This window comes from Mus pahari, chromosome 14 (genome assembly GCF_900095145.1).
Source record: "Mus pahari chromosome 14, PAHARI_EIJ_v1.1, whole genome shotgun sequence".
NCBI classification, from domain to species: Eukaryota; Metazoa; Chordata; class Mammalia; order Rodentia; family Muridae; genus Mus; species Mus pahari.
Genome location: NC_034603.1, coordinates 88,656,026 through 88,674,015, shown reverse-complemented (window position 1 = coordinate 88,674,015; position 17,990 = coordinate 88,656,026). Strand labels below are relative to the sequence as shown.

The 17,990-nt window shown below is 41.6% G+C and overlaps 1 protein-coding gene across 1 annotated transcript in view; it reads right to left on the bottom strand.

Annotated features, from left to right (window-relative positions):
- Positions 1-17,990, bottom strand: part of Tbcd (tubulin folding cofactor D) — a 168,583-nt gene that overhangs the window by 33,427 nt on the left and 117,166 nt on the right. Inside the window, exons 18-22 of the mRNA XM_021211855.1 lie at positions 9,539-9,619; positions 8,025-8,098; positions 7,163-7,280; positions 4,660-4,720; positions 3,209-3,231 (exon numbers count right to left, since the gene is read on the bottom strand). Coding sequence (XP_021067514.1) covers positions 3,209-3,231; positions 4,660-4,720; positions 7,163-7,280; positions 8,025-8,098; positions 9,539-9,619 — 357 coding nt within the window. The remainder of the gene's footprint in view (positions 1-3,208; positions 3,232-4,659; positions 4,721-7,162; positions 7,281-8,024; positions 8,099-9,538; positions 9,620-17,990) is intronic.

The window sequence follows — 17,990 nt, the reverse complement described above, 5'->3', positions numbered from 1 at the left end:
AAAAAAAAAAAAAAAAAAAAAAAGTTGTCCTTATGAGAGTTGCCTTGGTCATGGTGTCTGTTCACAGCAGTAAAACCCTAACTAAAATGGGGTAAAGCCAGGGGAATAGAAGGTAGGAAAAAGAAGAACCCACAAAGTATCCAAGACAAGCTACACACAGATATAAAGAACAGGTGAGGACTTGTAGCAGATGCTGAGCTGCACGTGCTAGGAAAGACACCTGCCCTGAAGGAAACACAAGAAAGGAGAGAGGACACCTCTCAGATCTACCTAGGCTGGGAAGAATCTTCATCAGCCAGGAAGGAAAGGCCATGGCAGGACACTCATAGTGACGACTGTGAATCAGAAGCAGGCTAACACTGCTTTGAACAACCCAAAGCTTTGGTGCAGAGTTGTTCAAACAAACAAATATGGGGTGTGTGTGTGTGTGTGTGTGTGTGTGTGTGTGTGTGCGCGCGCGCGCACACACATATACCAAATCCAGAAATGTGAATTTCAGAAAATGAGAATTCAATAGAGAACTACCAGGAAAACATGACCACAACTAAGAGAGTCAACAATACAGAAATACTCAAGCTGATGAAATTCACACGAGGTCATTTATGCAGGTATTATAGTGCTCATATTGTCTAAAAGGGTGGAAGGAAATGTAAAGCAGAAGAAAAAAGGGGGAGGACACAAAGATCAAGAAGACATTTTTAAGAACTTGAGTATGTAAAAGAAAAATTATACCAAACATAATTAACGGAAGATTAGAAAGAATGGAAGAAATACTTAACCTAGAGCAGCAGAAAGGGAGCTAAGGGAAGCATGGGCTGCAGAAACCAAAGGGTGGTGCCAAGGTGACAGAACACCAGGATGCTCTACCTACCTCATGGTGGTACTCACAGGCTGTGCCTCTGAAAACGCTTGCCAAATACTACACAATTAAAGTTGATGAGCTTTATCAGATGTCAACTATTCAAAAGAAGGTTATGTCATCTGTAGGAGAGCTGGCAGAATAGGAAATGCCCCTACATCTGCTTCCTAATGCTGAGATGAGATGGGGAAGGGGGCAGGAGTCTCCCTAAGCCTCTCACTGCTGATAATCCTGCCTGAGTATCAGCCTGACCCAGAGTCACTCAGAAGTACACTATGACCACCATCAGCATGGCCATTAGCAGACACATTCCAGTCGTCATCATCCACAAAGGGCGCCTATCCTCTTATGGGGGCCTGAGATGCCACTTCTATGATACCTTGTAGCTTACAAGCTCTCCAAATAAAATCACACTGTTCTCCCAGATTCTATACTATTTAAAAGTCTCTTCTGTAGCTTTAGGCAAACACTGTAAGAATTAAATAGAAAAACAATTATTTTTTTATATATGGGAGTTTTGCCTGCATGTATTTCTGAGTGTCATTTGCATATCTGGAGCCCATAGAGGCCAGAAAAGAGCATTAAATCCCCAGAACTGGAATTAACAAATGGTTGTGAATTGTCATGTGGGTACTGGGAACCAAATGTGCGTCCTCTAGAAAAGCAGCCAGCACTCTTAGTTGCTGAGCCATCTTTCCAGTCCCCCAATTGAAATTATTTTAGTCAGTTTTCTGCAAGTCATTTCACCCTACTGAAACAAAATAAAACAACAAAACAAAATAAACAAACAACAACAATAACAAAAAAACCCAAGGAATCTTTACTCAAACCTAGGCAGTTTCAGGAGCAGGTTATGGCAAAAGCAAGAAATAAAAATGTTTCAAAGTCCTCACTGACAGAAGTGGTTAAAATGGTGAGGCTTGTGTGACAGTTCTGACAAGCCCAGAGGCCCAGACTGGGATAATATTAGCCCACAAAAGCTCCCAGGTACTGCATAACTCACTGTGTGCGCCCACCTTCACTGCCTACTGCCAAAGTCTGGAGAGGAGTCAGTAAGGGGCACGGGAAGTGAGGCTCCTCACTTCCAGAGTTCAGGACAGTAAATGTTCAGCCCCACTCCACAAAAAGAAACAACAAAGCAAGACATGAAAGAGGGGGAGGGGAAAATGGGGAAATCCTGTCTAACAGAACTCAGATCCAGAATATACAGAGCTTTTACTGCTCAACAAGACAGATGGTAAGTATTTTCAAGGAACTGAATGAGGGCTGGATGTGTTGGCATATGCCTTTAACCCAGCACTCAGGAGACAGGCAGATCTAGGGAACAGAAAAACAAACTATATTAAGAAGAGGAAGAGGAGGAGGAAGAAGAAGAAGAGGAGGAGGAGAAGATGAAGACAAAGGCAAGAGTAATTCTCAAGGCTGGAAAAATGGATCAGCAGTTAAGAACACTGGCTACTTTCCCAAAGGATGCAGGTTCATTTACCAATGCCCATGCGACAGCTAACAACCAAGTACAGGATATCAGAGACCTCCTGGTTTCCTTGGGTACTGCATACATTTTGACTACAGACATACAGTCAGGAAAAACAGCAATATACATAAAATCAAAATAAATATTTTTAAAAGACCAGAATGAGACATAGTAATACCGAATCTAAAATAAAACAAGAGAGATAAATTATATATACAATAAGATGGATGAACCTCAAAAACACTGGGAGAAAGAACCAGACCTAATGGCTTTACATATTATCCTTCCTGCACAGAATCTAAAAGAAGGAAGACTGCAGAGACAGAGAGCACTCAAGGGTTCTGAGCCCGAGAACCAACAGTCACCAAGAGCAGCAGGCAACACCTGCTCATCTGGGCAGGACACAACGGTCTCCGGTCACAGAACTGCCAAAGACACACTGAAACATGGGGTGCTATGACCTGTGACTTTAGCTTCCAAAAAGCCTAAAGGCACCAAAGAGTTGCAACCATCATTCCCTTGACTACTGGGTTGAGTGACAGTTGCACGCCTTCAAAGTGAACACGTAAGAGTAAGGACAGGTGAAGGCCAGCTATTGGCTATTTATAAGGACAAGGGACAGCAAACAAAGGTTCCTTTCACCAAGTCTGACAACCAAAATTCCTGGAGCCCACAAGATAGAAGGAAAGAACCAACTCCTACAAGTCCTCTGAGTGCCACTAGTACACATGGTATGTGTTTTACACACACACACACACACACACACACACACACACACTTGCGCATAGATGTAATTTAAGTGCTTCAGTGAACCAACTATTCCAGACAACACACATTTCCATTAGACACAAGATGTTTTAACTCTGTAGACTTACCTATAGAGATGACGATCACAAAGCTAAAATTAAAGAGCCAAAAGTCAGTTATTTGAATTAAAGAATTTGTTATGTATATAGTGATGACTGTCAATACAAGGGTGATGGCAGGGTGACAGAGCTGAGCTTTTGACTGCCAGAAAGTCCATCAGGAAGGTCAGAGGACGAAGGCCCCTACCTCACTGTGCCTGGCCTTGGTTAGGTTCTTCAGGTGAATTACTTCTAAGGAAAAACTAAGACACACAGTGGGAAGAAAGAGGGTGTCCCCTTCCATCCTAGTAAGTCACTGATAGACTCACAAGCACAAATGGCTCTGGCATTTTCAGTCTTCAGACTCAGAAGTAATTCAGTTTGTTGTATGTTTGACACTTGCTGGATATAATTTCGTTTGTTGTTGTGAGTACATCTGATACTTGCTGGATATTCACACAACTACTGTCAGTTCACAACCCCTTCATACACGTCTGCAATTCCCACAAAACTAAAAGTAGCAACTCTGTCACCACCCATGTTCCTCAGCAACAGGAACAGGACATAGGGCCTCCATTCCCTCAGCCACTGCATGGGGCTGGCCTCAACGCCCTCACTGCAAACACTGGACAAGAAGGCCAGGCTCCACTTGGAAGCAAGAAATAAAAAACTAATCAAATGTCCTCACCACAGCCATGATCTGAGACAAAGAGTTCGGTATTATAAAAAGAGGAAAATTGGGCTGGTGAGATGGCTCAGTGGGTAAGAGCACCCGACTGCTCTTCCAAAGGTCCGGAGTTCAAATCCCAGCAACCACATGGTGGCTTACAACCATTCGGAACAAGATCTGACGCCCTCTTCTGGAGTGTCTGAAGACAGCTACAGTGTACTTACATATAATAAATAAATAAATCTTTAAAAAAAAAAAAATCCTTTAAAAAAAAAATAAAAAGAGGAAAATTGTATGGAATAGAAAAATATTGACAAGAAACAATTTCATTCCTTAGGAAATAAATTACTTTTTCTTTTATGTCATAGATGGCTTTGAGAATCTCAAACTCCCAGAGAAAATATACATATTTTCTTCCTATTCCCCAAAATGTGCAAAATTCAGTATTAAATTTCAGGACAGTAGAGATTAGAGCCACAGGAGCAAAGGCCTTTGCTTTATGGGTATTTAACACTCCAGAAGGACTGCCTGGTCCAAACAAAGGGGACATGCCCATCCCTCAACTGCGAACTCCTGTTAAGGCCCACGGTGAGACACCAACACAACCCTGAGACCTCCACAATGCCCATCCAATAAGATGGATTCTGGCCCCAGAGGACGAATTTATCCCAGTTACCAATTCCAGATAAACCCTCACAAGAGTCATGCTGGTAGAAAGAGCCCATAGGGCCATCGTGTCCTGGTCAATACAACATGTTCAGAGAAGCAGATCCTGTCCAGGTAGAGGGGGGTTCAGGTGGACCACACAAACCTGCTGGTGGATCTGCTTCAGGCTTTGCACTGCCTTCTCATCCAGATAGTCTGTGACAAGCCTGCAGAAGGTGAGACACAATGCTGAGTTCATAAGGATTACACTGGAACCCAGGTTCACATAAGCTCAGAAAGATCAGCTTCTTGTTCATGCTCCCACAGCCCCTGAAGATGTGCCACTCAGCCTTAAATAAAGCTGTGTTGGGGGCTGGAGAGATGGCTCAGTGGGTAAAGACACTGCTAAGACTAACAGCCTGAGTTCAATCCCTGGGACCTACGAGGTAGAACTGATTCCCCCCAAGGTGTCCTCTGACTTCCACATGTGCATCATGGCAAACGCATCCCCACATGTTTCTGTTTGTCTCTCCCTCTCTCAAATAAATAAATACAATTTCAACACTTTTTTGTATGTATGAGTGGTTTTGCCAGCATGTACATGTATGTGTACCATACACATGACTGATGTCCATGGAGTCCCTAAAACTGGAGTTACAAGTTTGTGAGCCACCATGAGTGTACTGGGAACTGAATCTGGGTCTTCTGATCTGTTCTTTTTACCAGTGAGTCATGTCTCCAGCCCCTAAATATAATTTAAAATATAAAACAAATAATAAGACAGAGCAACCAGGGAAGGTAAGATAGACAATGTCAATCTTTGGCCTCCACACATACACACATGGACAAGTACATCTACACACACACACACACACACACACACACACACACACAATCTGTGTTGGTTACAGAAGGTGGGCATCTGAGTGCTACACCTTTATGCTTACATTCAGTTTGCTGAAGATACAACCTTATTTATGAATTTATGATCAAGACAGAAGTACCTTTACTGAACATTATGCTCCTGCTGACACTATGGAAGAGTAAGTCCCCTACAGGGTACAGGATTCACACAGGTGTTTTCTGTTGTCATCAGAAAGGCTGCTGCTAGTCAACCCAGCACTTAAGTCTTCAGCAGGGGGTACTCTACCTGACTCTCACTGCAGCTCGCTGAACACAGGCTATCAGATAAACTAAAGTCTGCACTGAACATCTGCTTTCTTTGGAGATATGGTATATGCTAGCAGAATTATGAAGTATGAATTACTTATGGGTCTGCAATCTCCTGTGCTTTAGGCCAAACTATGCACAACCACAACACCCTCGGGATCTAATATCCTCTCCTTGCTAGGCAGAGCTACGTGGTAACTAACTCCAACTCCCTGGGAGATCCACTCTGCTAAGTGAAAGACAGAGCCACACAGAGCCCCAGCACCCTGGAGGTCTGAAAACTCCTGCATGCTGCACAGAACCACATACTGCCTAATACCTGAGGCCACATATCAACCCAGCAACTTGGGAACGGGTCTCAAATGTACCATACCATCACAATGCACTGCTGAGGAAGGTCATGGCCCATGGAACTTTTGCCACAACCAAGGAGAGCAGGGCCATCAATACTAGGTGCCCATTCCACCCATACAGACTATGAGTTGTGCTCTGGGGCCAGGGGACAACCAAAAGTCCTTGGGACTGACTGACAGGTAGAAATGAAGTCCATGTGCCCATCTGCTGTCAATTTGGCCCAGGGGGCCACCTAACACAACCACAAAGGACTTATATACAAGTTTCAAGCTCGAAGGGAAAGGAAGGTCACAGACTGTAAGGCACTAAGATCTTACTTTTGAGAAGTTGGCTGCACAGTGACATAAGGAAATCATACAGCTCTTGAAATGCACCATTGTGCATGGTCTTGACCTTTTACTTTATAGTTATATTACAGGTTCAGCCAAAGGGGGAAATGCTCAGGGAGAACTTCCAAACTTACCCTGTCTTTTTCTTTTTTTGATTTTTTTTTCCCCCCAGAAAGAGTTTCTCTGTGTAGCCCTGGCTGTCAAGGAACTCAGAGATCTGCCTCCCTCTGCCTTCTAGGTGCTGGAACTAAAGGTTTGCGCCACTACCGCCTAGCTCAAAGCAGTTTAAATTATTCAAGTGACAAATTGGGGCTTAGGAGAAGACTCATCAAGAAAATACCTTACAATATAAGTCAAACCACTTGAGTTCAGATCCCCAGACCCAGGGAAATAAACAGACACAATAGTGCATTTATATGTGTAATCCCAGGGAGACGGGAGGTATAGACCAGAGAATCATCTGAAGCTCACAGACACTGTCTCAAACAAGGTGGAACATGAGGAAGACGTTCCTCTGACTTCCGCACATGTTTTCTGGCACATGAGTGCACACGTGCTCCCACATTCACACACAGTGACAAATGACAAGTGCCTCCTTTGAACAGTTGTTCTCATCATGTGAGTCATAGCTTTGGGATGAGGAGGAGAAACCAGACAGCCGAAGAAGCACAGAAACCTTACGACTGTCCACCACTGATCACCTCAGTGTAAAAATGGAGCCTTAAATACACACATGATCAACAGTCATAGCAAGGAAGCTCTTCTCAAACCCCAGAATCACTACTATTACCTAGCTTCACAAATGGCATCTCCTACCTGTTACTCTGTGCAGCCAGCTTGTACAGGGCATAGGTGACCTCTGCACAGGCAAGGATGGCACCATGTCTCGTGTGTAGATCTGGACTCTGTGTCATCGACAGTAGTACAGGGAATACTGCAATAGTCGGGTTGAGAGACACACACAGAACAACACATTACTTACAAGTATTCCCTCTGAAAGATAACACTGTCAGGGTCACCACCACTGTTTCTGGTGGGCAAAGGCCCCTCCTGGGCAACCAAGCGATGTGATAGGACACAGCAGATACATCTAGGCATATACATCAGAACGCATATATACACATACACAGCATATACATCGGTATATATATCCAGGCACCAATGCCCAGTGAGAGACTGCTAAGAGGTCATGCCTGCAGATTTTCCTGTCTGCACCTCTACCTGCTAGGTGGTGGCAGTACTCTGCCTGAGGGAGAGCAAAGGCCACACATCCGTGAAAGGTGACAGGCACTTCCATTCATTACTCCTTCCCAACAAGAACAGAAAATCTCAGCCTCTGACACTTAGGAAGGAGAAAGCGGAACAGCTTCCAATTCCACGTGCAAGCCAATCTAGAGACCCCGACCACTCCAATCAGCCCTGGAGTTCACCATCATCCTTAACCCACACAGTACAACCCACAGTGCACTTCCTTGGTTTGGGGATGGCACATGTGCCTAACGCCACCCAAGGCTGCCACTGGACAACCACATTGCATTTGTCTTCATTGTTCTACCCTGACTTGGCCCAGGACATCATCATCATCATCCACTATGAGAACAGTACATTTCTGTTGTGTATGGGGAGGGGCACACACGTGCACATGTATGAGTGCAGCAGGCAGTGTATGCAAACCTACCGTGCATGGCTATGTACTCGGGTACTTGTGGAGTCAGGTTGTGCAGTGCCTTTGCAGACAATTCTCGGATGGCCCTGAGAAGTAATGGCAGCTGTTAGTAAGGACGGATTTATACACACACATGCCAGTGTTATTCACAGCAGCCTTAAGATGGAAACACCCAAGGATCTATCAAAGATGAACAGATAGGTAAAATATGATAGATATAGACAATGCAATATTGTTCAACTAACAAGAAAAATAATTCTGACACTTGCTATAACAAAAATGATGATTTATAGTCAGCAGATCAAAAATTGTCCAGGTTTCTTGTGTAAGGCTCTAAGTTAAGGATAGTTTTTATATCTTTAAGGGTTATAGAAAGAAAAACATATTACATATATGAGTCAGAGACCTAAGGCATTAACTATCTGTCCCTTTAAAGGAAAAGCTGAGGGCTGGAGAGATGGCTCACAGTTAAGAGTACTGTCTACTTTTACAGAGGTTCTGAATTGAATGCCTAGCAACCACATGGTGGCTCACAACCATCTGTAATGGGATCTGATGCCCTCTTCTGGTGTGTCTGAAGACAGCTACAGTGTACTCATACATAAAATAAATAAATAATTCTTTAAGAAAAGAAAAAGGAAAAAAAAAAAGAAAAAGCTGATGGCCCCTGCACACATTTCAATATCACGTTACACGTGAAGAAATCTATGAAACCAAGAGAAATATTTCATAATAACAACTGTATCAGGAAGATGGTCATAATTAATATGGAGGCTTGGGCCAGAGTTTCTTCACCGCAGAGAGCCCCATGCTATACAAGCATGGCAACAGCTAAAAAATACTTTTAAGGCTTTAGTTCTTTGGAAACTGAAACACACTCCCCAGTGGACGACAAAGAAACCACTCTGACACTGGGATTTATGGGAGGGACGCCATGACTTTATTGCTAATTTCCCCAGCACCCGCTGTGTTTTGACTGGCCAGGCCTAGAGATGGTGGCAAAACACGGACAGTGCTAACGTCTGAGTTACACACTTGCCTTTCCTCTTTACAGACATATTAACAACCTATGAAATACCAAGAGAGCCTCAAAGCTTCTACAGTAACTATGAAAACTACCACTAAAGTCTGCTCAGCAGTTAAGTTACAACATGTAAGATACCTAGGGGGCCAAGCATAGCAGAACCAGAGTGCAGACAGGCCAACTGATGAGGAAGACCAGGCTACCCCAGTTGGACTGCACGGTCCTCAGGCTGTAGCTTCTTCTCTATTACATGTGACAAGAAATTCAGAAATAATTACAACTCAGACTTGCTTGCCCAACCAACAGCTCCAGAAAGGAAACAAGTAGGCCTTTAACAGCATGCCACAAACTGGAAGTTTCATTACTTCTCAGAAATAATTCATTTAAAATAGTTTATCTATAGTGAGAAAATACACTCACATAAACTTATAAAACTCAACTAAACTCCTCCCATTGAGGGGGAAAAAAGGAATTTTCCAAGAGTCACAAAGACAAAACCTACCCATCCCAATGGTTGATTTTCATGGAGACCAGGTGGTCAATCATGGGCTTGGTGTATTCCTGGAAGCCAGCAATAAACACGCTGAAAGACATAATATTAAGAGTCAGAGAAAAGGGGAAATATGAGCAGGTACAATGATACGTATGTATAAAATTCTCCTAAGACATTATTTTATGTATTACTTAAAGTTTAAAAATAAATAAGAACTTGGAAGAGCCAAACCCTTCATATACTGCTCTTGAGAATGGAAACTAACAATTATGTTAAAAAATAGGTTAACCATTCCTATCAAAGTAAAAGCTATCTACCAGATGACCCAAACATTGCCTGCATCGGCAATTACTCAAAACAGGAGAGCACCATCAAGAAACCATGTACACAGCTCAGCAACACACCCATGTACACAGCTCAGCAACACACCCATGTACCCAGCAGCACACCCATGGGTACAGCTCAGCAGCGCACCCATGGGCACAGCTCAGCAACACACCCATGTACACAGCAGCACACCCATGTACACAGCTCAGCAGCACACCCATATACACAGCTCAGCAACACACCCATGTACTCAGCAGTGCACCCATGTACACAGCAGCACACCCATGTACCCAGCAGCACACCCATGTACATAGCTCAGCAACACACCCATATACACAGCTCAGCAACACACCCATGTACACAGCTCAGCAGCGCACCCATGTACACAGCTCAGCAGCGCACCCATGTACACAGCTCAGCAGCGCACCCATGGACACAGCTCAGCAGCGCACCCATGGACACAGCTCAGCAGCACACCCATGGACACAGCTCAGCAGCACACCCAGGACTGTGACTAGAAACAGCAGTCCATGCACAAGCAGCTGATAAGGGAGGCAGTCTGCTTAGCCAACCATGCCATGAGCATGTAACAGCACAAAAGAATGAACTTCCGTTTGGAGCCAGGGTCTTACCAGGTACCCCTGGCTTGCCTAAACCTTGCTATATAGCTTAGACTGGTCTCAAACTCAGAGATCAGCCTGTCTGTCTCCCAAGTGCTGTGATTGAAAGCATGCGTCAACAAACTTGGCTTCTTGTTGTTGTTTTGAAGATTCATTTTTATTCCATTTGATTTGAGTTTTTTAACTTTTTAAAGAATTTCATACAGCTCCTCCTATCCACCCTCCAACTTCTTTACAATGTCATGGCCTCTTCAATTATTAGTGGGTAGGTATGTACACAAACAGCATGCTGAGTTTGTTTAATATGTTTAACTAAGGCTGCGTGCGCACTTGGGATTAGATAACCTACCAGGGGGCGTGTTCCTGGAGAAGACTTACTCGCCTCCTGTTGGCAGCCGTTAACTGCCTGTAGCTCTTCATCTGGAGATGGGGCCTTGTGAGATTTTCCTCATCTACACTGGAGTGTGAACTGGTTTGCCACGGTGCAGATCTCGTTTAGATGATCATGTTGTTAAACTTTCATAGGTACAGTTCCGAGTCATACACAGAAGACACTCTGGTCCTCTGGCTCTTACAATGCTCCTACCTTCTCTTCCATAATGTTCCCTGAGCCTTGGGTATATGAGTTGTGGTGCAGGTCTACTGGGGATGGGTACCAATGGGTAATTGTTCTCTGAATTTTTACCAGTTGTGGATTTCTGGGATGGACTACTCTGCTGCAAAAAGAAGTTTCTTGGATTTAGGATATCCAAGAACTATATTTATCTATAGGTACACCCTTATGCCCATATATGGATATAAGGATAGGTATTTAGAAAGCAGTTGGAAATTATACTGCTTCAAAAAATAGCATTTGTAGGTTCTCCTCTAGACACCATGACCTCACCAGCCCCGAGTAGTTAGCTAGGTGTACAGTACCAAGCGTGGATACAGTACCTCCTATTGAGAAGATCTTAACCCAATTAGACTGTTGTTCATTACACCCAAGATATTGCACCTCTGCATATATTTTGCTGTGCTATCATTGTTGTGGTTCCTAGGCTTTTCAGCCAGATAGAATTATTCACTGCTTTTCCCCTTGGCAGCTTACATAGCACCCTCAGGTTCTAAGGCTGGCCCTCAGGGAGAATTAAGTCCTTCGTCTTATGTGTGTTGTATCTTCAGCAACAGGATCTTACCTTCAAGTTCTGGAAGGTAAACAAAGGCAGCAGCAATGACCTATTTCATTTTGGAGGGCTCTCATAATTTTCCTGACCAATAACTTAGGAGGAATTTTCCCATGCCTGGCACTGGGGTCTTTGTTAAATAATCATGTGGTTTGAATAAGAAATGTTTCTCACAGTCTCAGGCATTTGAACACTTGGTCCCCAGGTAGTAGTTCTGTTTTGGAAGGTTCAGGTTGGTGTGGCCTTGTTGGAGAAAGTATGTCATTGGGGGGGAGGCTGTACCTACTAACAGTCCACTATACTTTTTCTTGTCGAGATGTGAACTCCAGCCACCATGTCTGAGGCTTGCTGCTGCCATGATGGAGTCGTTCTTCTGGACCCATAAACCCACATAATCCCTTTCTTCTATAAGTTCTCTTGGACATAGTGTTTTATCAAAGCAATAGAGATTTAACTGATATAGTCTATGGCTCTTGGAAGCAGCATTACAACTAAGTTGTATAACTTCTTGTAAATTACTTGAATATATATAACATATACTTATTTATCAGTACACATAAAACATTTCCCTATGGAATTTTCAATCATCCTTAGTGCTATTCATCCCTTTTTTTTCTGTGTATTGTCCTCTCTAGCTCCTCAACAGGTAAAGTGCTCCCCATATTATCCCTATTTTCCAGTGACCGAATATGCCCCTCTCCAGAGATCCTTCTATAGTCCCCCTGACCATGGTCCCTTTTTGTTTCTTAGTTAACTCTAGATCATATGCTCACATCTAAAGATTACAAGGAAGGATCCACAAATAAGAGAAAACAGACTGCGTTGCCTTTCATGGACTTGATTACCTCACTTGGTATAATATTTTCTAGTTCCATCCATTTACCTTCAAATTTCATGCTTTCACTTTTCTTTACAGCTAAAGAGAATCCCACTGTGTGTATGTACAACACTTCCATCATCCATTCATCAGTTGACAGGTCGTTTGCTGCCCTGGCAATTGTGGATAGGGTGGCAATGAACACACCTGAGCAGCTACCCGTGGAGTGGGAGTGGACGCCTTTAGGTATGTCCTCAAGAGCAGTTTGGCTGGGTCACATGGTACATCTTTTAGCTTGAGAACTCTCCACACCACTTTTCTGAGTAGCTGCACCAGGATGCAATCCCACCAAAGGGAATGAGGGTCCCCTTTCCCCACATCCCTGTCAGCATTCTCTGTCAGCTGTTTTCCTGATCTGAGCCATTGCCACTGGGGTAAAAATGAACTGTCAAAGTAGTTTTAATTTACATTTAATAATTTACATAGCAAACAGTTTTTACATTTCTATCAAGATATTTCTTAGCTATTTTATTTCTTCTTTTGAAGACTGTGTACAGACCATGGCCCATTTTAAACATTGGGCTGTTTTCTTGATTTTTTTTTTTTTTTAAGTTATGTATTCTGACTATTAATCCTCTTACCAGATGTGTACATGGCAAAGATTGTCTCCTGCTTTGTAGACTTTCTTTTCCATTGTTTCCTTTGCTATAGAGCAGCGTTTTAATTTTATGGGGTTCACTGGTCAATAGTTGGCAAACACAGTCATATTCACAAATTCCTTTCCTACACCTTTCCAGTGTTCTTTCCCTCATTTCGGTATTTCAGGCTTCACATTAAATCTCTGGTCCATTTGGAGTTGGGTTTTGCGCAGAGATAGATATGGGCCTAATTTCATTCTTCTACATGGAGATATCCAGTATTCCCAGAATCATTTGTTGACGATACTGTTCTTTCTACTGTGTGCTTTGGGTGTCTTAACCAGAAGTGCAATTGCTGTAACTCATGTACTCACGTTTGGGTCTATCTTGTTTCTTGTTTGTGCTTTTGTGCCAGGACGACGCTGTTTTTATTACTATAGTTCTACAGCATAGCTTGAAGTCTGGTATGGAAATCCTCCCAGCACTCTTCTTTTGCTTTAGGATTTCCTTGAGTATCCAGGATATTTTTTGTGACTCCATAGGAATTTGAGGATTTTTTTTTTTTTCTGTCTCTGAAAAAAAAATGCCATGGGGATTTTGCTTGGGACTGCATTGAACCTATAACTTCCTTTTGGTAATATGGTCATTTTCACAGTACCAATTCTCCCCATCCATAAGCACGGGAGGTCAGTCTATCCTCCAGTATCTTTCTCAATCTCTTCCTTCAGAGATTTAAAGTTTTCACTGTAGAAGTTTTTACCTCTTCGATTAGGTTTATTCCTAGGTACCTTTGAGTCTATTGTGAATAGTAGTGTTTCCATAATCTCTTTCTTGGTGTGCTTGTTGTTGGTATACAGAAGGGCTTCTAACTTTTATAAGTTGATTTTGCATCCTGGCACTTTGCTTAAAATGTTGATCATATCTAGAAGTTTTCTGCTAGAACTTTTAAAATGTCTTTATATTATCCGCTAACAGAATAATCTGACTTTGTTTATATTCTTTTAATCCTCTTGTCCTATTATTGAAGGAAGCACTTCAAGTGCTAGGATGAAAAAGGTTGGAAATACTGGACAGTCCTATCTCATCCTAACCTTAATGGGTCTGCTTCGAAGTTCTTCTGTTCAGGATGGTGTTGTTATGGGTTAGTCATACATAGTTTTTATTATGCTAATGTGTGGTCCCTCTAGTCCTACTCTCCCCTTTGATCATAGAGCATTTTGAATTTGTCAAAGCCCTTTTCTGCATCTATTGAGACGATTACATAATTTTTGTCTCTAAATATATTATTTGTTGCTTTGCTGATTTACGTATGATGAACATGCCTGCATCCCCAGGATTAAAGCAACCTAATTGTGGTGGATGATGTATGTGTGTATGTATGTGTATGTATGTATGTATGTATGTATGTATGCCCCTGTATTCTGCTTGTAAGTATTTTATTAAGGATTTTTGCATTTATGTTCATCAGAGAAATTGGCCTATAGGTTTTGTTGTTGTTGTTGTTGTTGTTGTTTGTGGGTGTCTTTACATGGTTTTGGTATTAAAGTTATACTGGCTTCATAAAAGGTGTTTGGAAGTACTTCTGTTCTGGCTTTATTTGTTTTGTAAAAATTTAAGAAGTGTAAGTTATAGGAGCTGGAGAGCTGGTTCAGCGGTTAAGATGACTGACTGCTTTTGCAGCAGGCACAGGTTTCATTTCCAGCACCCAATCTACATGGTGGTTCACAATATCTACAACTCCACGGTGGATAAACACATGTAACAGAAGACACGCTGATTGTAGATCTTTTTAAAAGTCTGACAAAATTCTGCTGTGATTCCATCTGGGCCTGGGCTGTTTTAGTCGAAAGGCTTTTTATTATTGTTTTAATCTTCTTACTTGGTATGGATCTATTAAAATATTGATCTCTTCTTGGTTCAACTCTGGTGGTTTGGACGAGTCTAGAAACTCATCTACTCCTTTTAGATTGTTTTCTAATAGAGTATACATAGTTTTGAAGTATTCCCCTACAGGGAATGTCATCATATTCTGTAATTTTGGAGTGTCTTTTGTAATGTTTCCCTATTTGTATGCGAGTGGTGATTTGGGTGATCCTCCTTTTGAATAGTCGGGTCAAGGGTTCTTCTACAATCTTGCCTATCTTCCAAAAAAACCAGCTTTTAGACTCATCTATTCTTCGTACTGTTTTTGTTATTGTTTGCTTGTTTCTATGTCACTAATTTCCGAGTTTCTTTTAACACAGGTGAATGTCATTAAAAGATATTTTAGCTTAAATTTTAAGTATACTAAGAGAGAGGATCTCTGGAAGAACGTAAGATATATTTGGGGTTAGAGAGATACTTAGTTGTTGAAAAGCACTTGCTGCTCTCATAGAGGGCCTAAGGTCTATTCTCGGTACCAACATAGAAGCTTACAACTGTCTGTAACTTGAGTTCCAGGGGATTCAACACTTTTTTTCTATTTCTACAGGCACCAGCCTTACAAATGGTACACATATATAAAGGAATCTGAAAGATATACCCAAGGGCATGGATGGCTCTGCAATGAGGAGACACACCCTTTGTCTTTACAGGATATACTGTTTTGCTGTATTTTAATGCTATTGTCTGCCAGGCGTGGTGGGGCACGCCCTTAATCCCAGCACTTGGAAGGCAGAGGCAGGTGGATTTCTGAGTTTGAGGGCAGCCTGGTCTACAAAGTGAGTACCAGGACAGCCAGGGCTATACAGAGAAACCCTGTCTCGAAAAATGAGAGAGAGAGAGAGAGAGAGAGAGAGAGAGAGAGAGAGAGAGAGAGAGAGAGAGATTGAGATTTTGAGATTAATGCTATTAAACTTGTAAGAGTTGTTCGTAGGAAAAATAAATTATATCACAAGGAGGTTCCTGATGTCTACCTGACATAGTTATACTTCTTATGGCAAAATTCTAGATCTACGGGAAACAGGAAATTAGGATAGATTTACTGTAAAAATGCCACCTAGGCATGCAGCAAGGCCCCAGTCTAGGTCATCTACCTTGGTCTTATGTCTGTTAACACTCATCTTTTGCGTGCATCTCTGTATGAAACAATGCCGCCATGCTGGGAACCTGCTCAGAGCATGGTGACTGTGCTGGAAGTCTTTGCTCTCACCTGGTGAGAGGCTTCAACCAGACAGCAGACTAGGGGCTCTCTTTCCTTCCAGTGTCCCTAGCTCTTGATCAGGCCTCGTTTGTTTTTTAATTATTTTGTTATTTCTTGCCACCTACTACATTTGGATTTGGTTTGGTCTTGATTTTCCAAATTCTTGAGTTGCATCATTAAATTATGTACTTTTGCTCTGATTCTTTTAATGTAGCTGGCTTATAAGTTTCCCTCTCAAGACTGCTTTTAATATATCCAATGTTTTGGGGTATGTGTGTATGTGTGTGTGTTTAAGATATAAGAATTGTTTCATTGTTTTCTTGATTTCTTCTTTGACCCACTCATCATTTAGTAATGTACTCTTTAATCTCCATCACTAGTCTGTATACTTCCTACAGATTCATTTGCTGTCTTTTTAAGTTCTGTTGTATTGTGGCCAAATATGACACACAGATACTTTAAATCTTCGGAATCTGTTCTCTTTTGTGTCTATTTTAAGAGAAGTTTTATGGGTTGTTTAGTGGAATGTGTATTTTTTGATGTTTGGGTTCCAGAGATATCTGTTAGGCCTACTTGATGCATAATGCTGTTTAAATTCTGATGATTTTTATTTTTATGGCCTGTCTGTTAAAGAAAGTTAAGGTATTGAAATCACCTACTAAGTGGGAGTTAATCTATGTCTTGAAATCTAGTACTACACTTTGTATGAAATTAGGCACACAGAATGTTTAGGATTGTGATGTCGTCTTGATTAATTGTTCTCTTCATTAGAATGAAGTATCCTTCTTTATCTCTTCTGATTTAAAATCTATAATACAGATTTAAAGTCGACTATACATGTGATAGGATAGCAATACCTACTTGCTTCCTGATCCCATCTGTTTATTCTTCCCAACCTTTTGCTTTAAGGTGGTTCCTGTCTTTGAAGGTAAGTTGACTTTTTTATAGATAATAGAAAGATGGATTTTGTTTCTTAATCCATTCACCTAGCCTAGGGCTTTTGATTAAAAAGTAAATGTCATTAATATTTAGCTACTAACTGTATTGATTGCTATCGTTTCGTTGTTGTGTGCTGTTTCACTAATCATAACTTCATTGATTCACTCTACATGTGGTCTTATTCTCCTCCTCAGCCTGAAATATTGCTTCCAGTATGGTCTGTAAAGTTGGGATGATGAATATCCATTTTTTTTTAGCCTGTTTATTTATATCATGAAAAGTTTTCTCTTTCAACTACAGCAAACAGTTTGCTGATATAGAAGTCCAGGTTAGTATCCATGTCTTTTAGAACTTGGAATATATTGCTTTGGGCTCTTCCAGATTTCAAGGTTGCCACTGACTGACTGTATTATTCTAATGGGTTTTCCTTTATATTTAACTTCTGGTTTTTCTCCTGCAGCTTTCTTTATCCTCTATTTGTTCTGTATAACTAGTGTATTAGCTATAATATTTCACGGGAAGTTTCTTTTCTGTTGTCTACTTGATATTCTGTGTGCATCTATGAGGGTTATTTCTTTCCTTAACATGGGGAAATTTTCTTCTATGAACCTTAAGATCTGTGGTCTATTTGATTTGCATTTCCCGGATGATTAAGGATGTTGAACATTTTTTCAAGTGCTTCTCAGCCCTTTGGTACACCTCAGTTGAGAATTCTTTGTTTAGCTCTGTACCCCATTTTTAATGGGGTTATTTGAATTTTTGGAGTTCAGCTTCTTGAGCTCTTTATATATATTTGATATTAGTCCCCTATCAGATTTAGGATTGGTAAAAAT